The sequence below is a fragment of the Sycon ciliatum genome, chromosome 10 (assembly GCF_964019385.1).
Source record: "Sycon ciliatum chromosome 10, ocSycCili1.1, whole genome shotgun sequence".
Taxonomy (NCBI): domain Eukaryota; kingdom Metazoa; phylum Porifera; class Calcarea; order Leucosolenida; family Sycettidae; genus Sycon; species Sycon ciliatum.
In genome coordinates this window covers 18,873,146-18,882,946 of record NC_088652.1, presented here as the reverse complement: position 1 = coordinate 18,882,946, position 9,801 = coordinate 18,873,146, and the positions used below count along the sequence as shown (strand labels likewise).

The following is a 9,801-nucleotide window of genomic DNA, read 5'->3' as shown; positions in this document are numbered from 1 at the left end:
CGGACAGGATGCGTACACCGTTTTGTCGTCCGCAAAAGCGAGCAATTTCGTCCCGGATGTGTCAGCAGTTGCAGGAAGGCGGCGAACATAGATGTTAAACAGAGTTGGGCCCAAGACACTGCCTTGCGGGACCCCACGAGTGACAGGTAGAAATGGAGAGACCTCACCGCACCTGAGGACCCGCTGGGCTCTGCCAGAAAGGTAGGATTTAAACCATGAGAGTGCTGATCCGCTGATACCAATCTCGTGCAAAGCCAAGAGTAGCTGCTGATGCTGAACACGATCGAACGCTTTACTAAGGTCAACAAACGCGACAGCAGAGGTCAGGCTCTGGTCCCGAGCAAGACACCAGTCATTAATTGCCAAAGAGAGCAGTTGATGGACGGAGCGATTTGGGCGGAACCCAAATTGGTGATTATGTAGGAATGCAGTCGAGTCCAGGTGACAGAATAGTTGCGACATTACCACGGATTCCAACACTTTGGACAGGATCGACGTCAGCGAAACTGGGCGGTAGCTCGTTGCGTTGTAGACGTCGGTCTGAGCGGATTTTGGGATCGGGGTGATGTTGGCTCGCTTAAAGGCAGAAGGAAACACTCCACTGCTAAGAGACGCGCTGAAGATTTGTGCCAAAGAAGGCGCCAAGGAGGACGCCATGGCCTTGAGGAAACCAGGCAGAAGGCCATCTGGACCCGGTGCCTTGCACGGTATAAGGGAGCGAAGAGCACGCTCTACCTCTGTAGTGCTGACCCGATCGAAAGAGGTCAATGCATCTTCAAGGACCGGTCCAGACGGCAGGTCGTACGTGCTTGTGGGGTCGTGGACTATAGCATGGAAGTGGTCATTCAGGTTAGGTGCAAGAATGGGAGACGACTTTGGTTTACGCTTTGTCACATAGTTGATTGTAGCCCATAAGCGACGCGGAGATTTTCTGTATTCGGCACAAATTCTCTGATAGTGCTGGTTCCGCAGACGACGATAGAGATTGTTACATTGGGTGCGAAGGCGCTGAAAGCTGTTGTAAAGCTTGGTGTCTGTGGAACCTCCCTTGCGCCACGTGCGAAAGGCCGCTTTGCGCCTCCGAATTAGTGCTTGTAGCTCTGACGTAACAAAGGGGCACTTTCGACGAGGAGCATGTCGGTAATGCTTAGACGGTTTATATGGCGCTACCAAATCCAGCACTGAGTCAACTTTACTTGTCCATTCGTCAACCATACTATTCACGCTGGAAGAGAGAGAGAAAGTACAGAGGTTTGCGGACTCTAAGAGGGTCTCCAATTGCTTGATATCGGTGTTGGAAAAGTCCCGACTGGGCAGGCGCTGGTTGCAGTCAGTCGGGAAAGAGTAGGGGTCGGGGGTGGTCAAGGTTGCACATACCAAACAGTGATCGGAGTGCTCAAAGTCATGAACAATACCGCCTGAGACAGCATCTGTATTACTTAGAATGTAGTCAATTGACGATGACGACTTCGGACAAACACGAGTTGGGTCGTGAATACAGTTTAGAAAGTTAAAGGGCAAAAGAAAGTTGGTAAGGAGAGACGAGTAGAGCTGGGATGTAGGTTGGAGAGAATCCACGTTCAGGTCACCCATGAGCACCAACGAGTTACCCTGGAGTTCTGTCAGTTCCTGCGCCAGGGAAGTCCAAAACGATGCTGGGGAATTCGGGGGTCTGTAGAGGCAACCAAGATGGAAGGGAGCAGCATTGCGTCGCCGGCGAGATGTAAGCCAGAGCATTTCAAAATTATTTGAGCTTTGTAGCAAGTGCCGGGTAAAGCCAAGTCTAGTGCTGGTGTACACACAGACGCCTCCCGCCTTGCGGCAGGGGACTGAAAGACCACTAAGGCAGGGGCAGCTTCGTGGACACTCTCGGTCGCGCCGGAACAGCGTGTACCCGTCAATAGCTAGTTCTGAATCAGCAACCGTATTGTCAAGCCAGGTTTCAGTAATAGCGAGAACATCCAGGGAATGGTCGGAGATGAGGGATTGAATTTCATGGAGTTTATGTCTGAGGCTACGCACATTTAAATGACCGATATTGATGTTATGATTAGTATGATGACTGGGTAGAGATATTGGTGGTGGAGGATGTGATCTGGGGGTGAACAGTGGTGCGAGTGGATTTAGAGGAGACATGTTTACAGATTGGAACCGTGGGCGACTCGATCAGTCTCCCAATACCACTTCCGCACAGTGAAATCCTCGGGCCAGAACTCCTTGTCCAACACTTTCGCCGTGTACGTTTCAGGGACCACCAGGTGTGCGTACGAAAGTCCGAAGTACTTTGTTGCGGAAATGGAGCACTTGATAACTTCCACTTGCTTCTTCTGACACCATTTCGCGATAGCGTCAGCTGAGCAGCTGGGATCAATGTTTCCCACATGGATTGCACTGCATTTCACACGGCGACCTGCAACGAGACGGTCAGACGTGCCAGAGGGTTGTTTGGGCGGCTTGTGGTAATATGATACCACTCTGGTTTTCTGTGGGACTGGCTGGGCTGGGTTAGGGCTTGTACGACGTGGGTGTACACTAGCAGAGGTAGAGCTAGAGGGGGGTCCGGAAGATTGCAGGGTAGCAGCATAGGATTGCGCACCATAGCCCGTGCTTGTCCCCGTTTCATCAAGTGACGTATGTGCATGTGTTTGACCTTTTGCAAGGTGCGTGCCTCCCGTAGCATGCAAGGCAGCCTCAGCTCCAGCTCCCCGCTTTTTAGGACGGCTAGCTCGGTCTGTACGGCAACAAGATCAACTCTCAACTCCCGTACGTTCTTTTTCAAGATGGTCATCATGGTCAGGGAGTAGTACAATACCATATATATACTACTCCCTGATCATGGTCATCACATGACTGCTAGTACCGGTATAGTAGTGAACAGGGAGTCGTAAAATACCTTTACGACTCCCTGGTAGTGAACAAAGAATTAAAAAAACCGTGTGGCATACACACACTGTTACGGTACTACCAAAAGTCCCCCCCCCCCCCCCCCCTGGGGGTTTACTGGTATAATCTTGGTAGTACGAGTCGACTCTACGAGTAGATGATCTACGAGCGCGTCGAGTCGTGCTTGTCGTGAGTCGTGGGTCCGGCTTCATTTTCAAGGCGAATTTGAGTTTTCGATGCCGAGCCGTTGCAAGACGGAACTGAGGCAGGTGAAAGAGAACACCTCTTCACCAAGAACCGGAGTGTCCAGAAGCGATTGAGTTGAGCGGGAAGACGACTTTTGTCGTTTTGCCGGAATTCGGTGAGCGAGCCCTGATGACGTAATCAGTGAATAGCTTGCCAACGAAGCACCAGCGCACATTATGTTCTTCAAGTTTTGAGTTGCAATCGAAGAGGAAGCTATTCGCAATGTTCTCTCAACGTCGTGCACCTTCCCTGAAGGTCCTCCCGGAGAGACTTTTTTTATCTCCAGCAAAACGTTGCTGACCTACACTCCGGACGATGCAACGCCGCGTGCTGGTGCAGAATGCTGAACCTGGTGACGATAGAGAGGGAGGTTGGTAGCCGCTGTTGCAGGGAGTGTGAAGCTGCTGGGAGTATCAACGAGGAACTCGTTTGCATTACCTGAGCACCTGGACGTCAAAGCTGCTTGACTGATTATCCGGGGAGGGGGGGGGGGGGGGTTACGTGTATCTCCCACAGTTTCTGGTCGTGTCTGTGTCTGTTTTGCCAACTTCTGCCCCTTGCGCCCCCCCCCCCCCCAGAATACGGAAGGTCTGTGTCTGGACTGTCCGACATGACCCCACATGCTTCATGCCGAGAGTAGTCAGAGTGCGTGATAATCACGGCTGCATTCTCTTTCTTACGGACCGTCTGGAAAGCCGCGGTACATTTCGAACAGTTGCCAGTCAAAAAAAGAGGTGGCGTAAAGCCAAATAACACAGCTGAAAAATATATACCCGTCTGTCTGCACCTTTAATGTACCCGTAGATCTCCGATGTCCTCACCATTAAAGCCATGGCGGTATATTCGATTATGAAGCCAGTCTCAGTTGTAAAGCCATGCCTTCCAACTTCCAGCCCAGCAGAAAGGGTGAACACGTGGATTTTATTTTATTTATTTTATTTTATGAAAGTGCACATGCCTACATAGAATGGAAGAGGACAACATCAACAACAACAACAACAACAACAACAACAACAACATCAAGAGAACACAGGGGACTACAAAGGGCGTGTAGGTGCTATTGAGCTGTGCCGGTGAAGTGAAGTGCGCTCCCCCGACCAATGGTCTTGGGATCAAGGCGCACATCACGCACCATGGGGGAAAGGGAGAGAAGAAATACTGTGTGTGAAGAGTGAGAACCTGAGAGCAAGACAATGATGGAGAGAGAGAGAGAGAGAGAGAGAGAGGGAGAGAGAGAGAGAGAGAGAGAGCGAGAGAGAGAGAGAGATAGAGATAGAGAGAGAGAGAGAGAGAGAGAGAGGAAGAGATGGGGGGGGGGGGAGTGAGGATGTAGATTGAAATTTCAGTATGTATTTGACTTTTACAGCATAGCGTAGTGGGCGAGTCATTTTGCATCTAAAATAGCTAAGAAAGCAGCGGAGTTTCGAATAACTATAAGGCCATGGCTGTAAAGGCGCTGACATACAGTTATTATTTAATATTTTAAAATGAATAAGTTGCGTGTTTATGTACATGTACCAGTGCAGTGTGTACAGGGCAGGTTAAGAACCACCTTTTCACTTCCATTGGATCTAGGGAATAAAAACAGTGTATAAAAACTCGGATGTTGAGCCAATAGTAATCATGGTAATATGGAAAGAGAAAAGGACCTATAACTTCCTACTAGTTATGGCTAACAGTGGCTATGGCTATTATCTCGTTACCTTGGTGGACTAAGGGAGGAGTGTGTTGCTCCCTTTTCGGGAGCTCGGGGTTTTTCTGCCGACTTGAATTCTCATTTGACTGTAAGCCATGATTTGTAACTTAAAGGTCCCTTTCTCTTTCCAAAACATGAATATTAGCCATTCGAAGAAGGCAAGAATAGAAATCATGTAGTGGCACCTCTGACCAGAAGATCCATGGAATGGAGAACGTTAGACCGATAAAAACACCTGTTCTAGGTGCAGAGGCATCACAAAATTAAGGACCGCTAATATGACAAGGAGGGAATGCTAACACCCGCACACACACACACACACACACACACACACACACACACACACACACACACACAAACACAATGTACCATGCACACACAAACGCACACACACACACTTGTACTTGTTGCTCACTGCCAAACTGGTCACGTGGGTCTCCCCGGAAGAGGGGAGAGAGACTCAAAAGGAATCTTGGAAAGATGACTCAACTGGCTATTGAACCGACCAATGGCCGACACCCCCTGAAATCCCCAAAACTCTGGGTGGACTTGAAAATGATCCCACTTATGGGCTCGCCACACCTCAGTAAGTGGGTGAGGACAAGGTGCAGAAAAAGAATTGACGGCATCAGGGTATCCGTCCCCCCCCCCCCCCACACACACCCACCATGTACCATGCACACACACACACACATACCATTGGACGACCATCGCCGGAGGAGATGATAGCGATGCTACAGCAGAAGCCATAGCGCTTGTGCTGGGATTGCACCATTCAACAGGTTGCAAGGCTGAAGAATTGACCGGCACTATTCAGCCTGGTCTACACCACACAGCTATGAAGTGGCTTTTTCTGGCCAGTGAATCCCTACTTTTTGGTCTTTCATTTTTTTTCTTTTTTTCACACACACACACACATCACACCACATACTCCGGTATGCACTGGCTGTTGGTAACCACCCAGGAGAATGAAAGAAAAGTCAGGAGGAGTCTGAGAAAGAGAAGAAAGACGTGTGTGACCATAATCATCGGGAATCGAACCCGCAACCTATCGATTGCAAATCGATGCACATACACACACACACACAAACACACACACACAATCGCACACAATCACACACACCAGTCGCGTGCGCCGGTGCCCTTCAAGGGGGGGGGGGGTTCGGGGGCCTCCCCCGGGAAAATGTTCAAAAAATGAAGCAAAACCCTGCATTTTGAGCGAAAAATGGGGGGTTCCGGGCACCCAAGAACCCATACGGGGCACGCGCCTGCACACAACAATCGCACACACACCCACACACACACACGCACACACACACACACACACACAGAAAGAGGGCGCGGGAAAAGAAGCAACATTGGAATTGTTGGCAATGGCAACGGGGGAGGGGGGGGGGGAATAGGCGGCCAATCATCATCCGTCTCCTCAAACATCTATATCGATTTGAACACTACCTGTTGGACTAGAGAACTCGAGAAGACTAGGGCTGGGTGAGACGAGAAGATCTGGACAAGCAGCTTGGTGATGCAATTCCGACTGTTCAGGTTCAAGTGGAGTTTGACTGTGTTGCGATGGCGGATGAGCTGGCCGCGGGGGAGGTTGATTAGGTCGTGATGGAGGCTGGGTCGGTCGTGATGGAGGTTGAGCAGGTCGTGATGGAGGCTGATTGGGTCGTGATGGAGGCTGTGTTGGTTGAGCTGTGGGCTGCTGCGGATCAGATGGAGATTGATTATGACCAAAATGTCTCTTACAATAATGGACAATAGTGCCTGTAGTGTTTAAGAGAAACTCAATTGCCAACTCAGGCCCTGATACTTGTCGAGGTTCTATCGTGCCGGGCAAGTTAGCTTGAATGCAGACATCGGACACCACAGTTTGATTGGCCGCATCGTCAGATGTAACACTCGCGCGCTGCACGGCTCCTGAAACATTGAGAAAAGGATGAGATGAAGAGCGGCGCGGAGTAGACTGAACGGCGGCTCTGCGCTTCAGAACGGCAGTGGTGATGGCGGCGCAAAGCAACATTGCCAACAGGAGTCCAATAACTAGACCAGCAACACCTCCGGCTGACAAGGCACCTGCTCCTGATACGGGACCGCTGTTGATATCGGAGTTCTTGTCAAAGTGTTGGCAGTGCGCTCCAGACCAGCCAGGGTCACATTGACAGCCATTCTCGGGAGTACACACTCTATGCTCAGCATCTCTTGGTGTTGTGGAGTTATCTGTGACTTTATCTTCAATGCGTGTTGGCATTATAGCAGCGGTGTGAGTGACTTCATCTTCAGGACTTGTTGGCATTATAGCAGTGGTGTGAGTGACTTTATCTTCAGGACTTGTTGACATTATAGCAGTGGTGTGAGTGACTTTATCTTCAGGACTTGTTGGCATGGCGACAGTACTAGGAATGGCAACTTGCTTGCCGGAGTACTGGCAGTTGTTTCCATGCCAACCTACAGCACAACGACACACGTTGTCAAAAGTACAGGTGCCGTGTCCCGAACAACCAGCACCATTGGTCTTGGGGCATTGCCAGAGAGCTGATGCGTTCACACACGACCCATTCCAGCAGACAAGACCGGGTCCACAGGGGCTCGCATCGTCAACGTAAAATTGATCATAGAGAGGCAAAGGCCTCAAGTCATACCTAATAGCCCGATAGCATGAGGTATTTTGAGGATATGGCGCAGCACACCACAGAACTCCGCAGCCAATATCCTTTGGCTTACAGGGAAAATACTTCCGCGTACCTGTGCTGTCGTCATAATGACAATGCCCATGCTCTTCACCATGTCTATTGAACACGTTGCAGTGGTCTGATCTGGATGTATTTCTTTTCACAATGGTCTTGCACGACTTCTCTACATTTCTACAAGAACCATCATAGCAAGCGCCGGGTTCTTCCGCTGCGATGCATGGCACTCCAGCCTGCTTTAAGTCATCTTTCGGACAATCGGCATTCGTACCGTCACAGAAGTCAGGCAGGTCACAGAAATCTTTTGCTGGTCGGCAGAGCGTGCCGGCCTTCAGCAAAGTACAATTACGCGCACAGCATGCATGGGCAGAACTACACTGGAGTTTGCCCAGTCTGTAAGAGATCTTGAAACGACACGTTCTGGCAACGCAGCAGTAATCCTTGCAGAACTTCTGTTGGCCACAGTCACACTCCTCGCCTCTCTCCACAACGCCGTTGCCACACACAGGTGTAGATAACGCCGGTTCAGGCTTGTTCAGCAAGCACCTGAGCCGCCAGCCCTGAGCATGCAACCATTCCAGTCTGGCCTTTGTGCAATCGCTCCAATTACCGCCACCATTTGGCGCCATGATATGACCGAAGGGGCACACTTCGGCGTTGCATTTACAAGAATGCGCAACATGCTTGAAACCAATGTTATGTCCAATTTCATGAATAAAGACATATGGTCTGATTCGCCACGAAGTCTCTCTGTTACTGTCTATCCCAAGTGACCACGGCGTGTTCGGACATACTGAAGATAAGGATGCATAGCCTTCAGACTTCTTCCACCCAGTGCTGGTGAACAAATGAACAGCATTGTAATGTGCTAGATGCTTCAAGGTATACTGGTTGAAGTGCCTAAGTGCATTCCACATATCGTCGTCAGTGTGATCATCAGGCAGGAAGAAAGGGGCGCCGGGCGCTTGATATATGAACACTGCACTAAGGACAATGCGGATATTAAGTCTCTGGAACACATAATCAGCCACGCTTACAAGCAGTAGTATTTCCTCAACTAGTTTACCAGTACCCCTGTCCAGATAACCCCGTGCCTTGGTAAATGAGTAATCAGAAAGCACAGCAAGTTCCACATACAATGTTGGATCTCGTCCTCCTCCTGTACTGCTACTCCTCTTCACACGTTTGCGTGTTGCTGAAGCTAAACCAGCCAACCCGTCATCAGGAAAATCCCACCGCTGCTTCTCACCTGCAGTTTCTCTGCTGGTGTTCTTTGTAGCCGATATATTCCAGTGTGTCGCACACCCTCCTTTCAACGGATCGTCTCTGCTCATCTTGTATGTGGATTCTTTGAAGACGGCGTGTGGATACGTACCAGGTTTAGATGTCTGGCTGACCAGTGGTTCAATCATATATCTTTCGGAGTACGCTTTACCTTGCTCATTGCCACTGCTGCTAGCTGTGGCTGGATCCTCATCTCCATTGCCAGCATACTGTTCAAAACCAAATGATCCACTCAAACCATTGCATGTGCTCACAGCGGCGTATGTAGATATCACAGTGGCGCTGCTCTCTTCATTGGCATCAGTACTACTTTGCTGCCGTTTCCTGTGTTTGTGAAGGGTGGACTGAGCATGACTGATGTTCTGCAAGCCACGCACTGTCCCATGGTAATAACAGTTGACTGCTCCACGAGTAATCACAGGACTCTCATCGATTGAATTGAATGTGAAGACTTTAAACGAAGCAGGAATCAGCTCAGTATTCTGCTTCAGATCTAATGTCACCGTCTTTCCAAATGCCCGTATTTGGAAGCTACTGGTTGGCGGATGGTGTACATGTACATGCTCACTGCTAGACTGATCATCATGTTGTCCTTGTGCTGTGGCATCTCTCTTGCCACGATTGCTGACATGCTCAACATCACTAAGGTGTTGTGTCATGTCGATATGCACTACTTCATACTCATCCGTCATCTTGCTGATACGTTCTCGAGCCTCGACAGTTATATCAACATGATCATGAGTGTTTCCGGTGCTGTATACGGTTTGAGAAGTGTCCTCCGCTCCAGGTGTTTGAGAAGTGTCCTCTCCTGCAGGTGTTTGAGAAGTATCCTCTCCTGCAGGTGTTTGAGTAGTACTAATGCTGCTGCTGCTGCTATCCGCATGGACATGAACACAGGTCCGAGTAAGCAGAATTGTGAGCATGATGATTCCAAGATGCGGAGCAATGCTCGAAAGTGGCTTTGGCTGACTGGGTACTGCCGCCATTGCCAACTGGCCG

At 49.8% G+C, this 9,801-nt stretch overlaps 1 protein-coding gene across 1 annotated transcript; it reads right to left on the bottom strand.

Annotated features, from left to right (window-relative positions):
- Window positions 1-5,733: 5,733 nt before the first annotated feature.
- Window positions 5,734-9,801, bottom strand: LOC135826323 (uncharacterized). The gene has a single exon (XM_065338942.1). It carries the CDS (start codon window positions 9,786-9,788, stop codon window positions 6,252-6,254), a length of 3,537 nt encoding a protein of 1,178 aa, XP_065195014.1. The 5' UTR covers window positions 9,789-9,801; the 3' UTR covers window positions 5,734-6,251.

Bases quoted from the DNA above. Each gene is read 5' to 3' on its own strand.
- LOC135826323 (XM_065338942.1), bottom strand. From the start codon at position 9,788: ATGGCGGCAGTACCCAGTCAGCCAAAGCCACTTTCGAGCATTGCTCCG.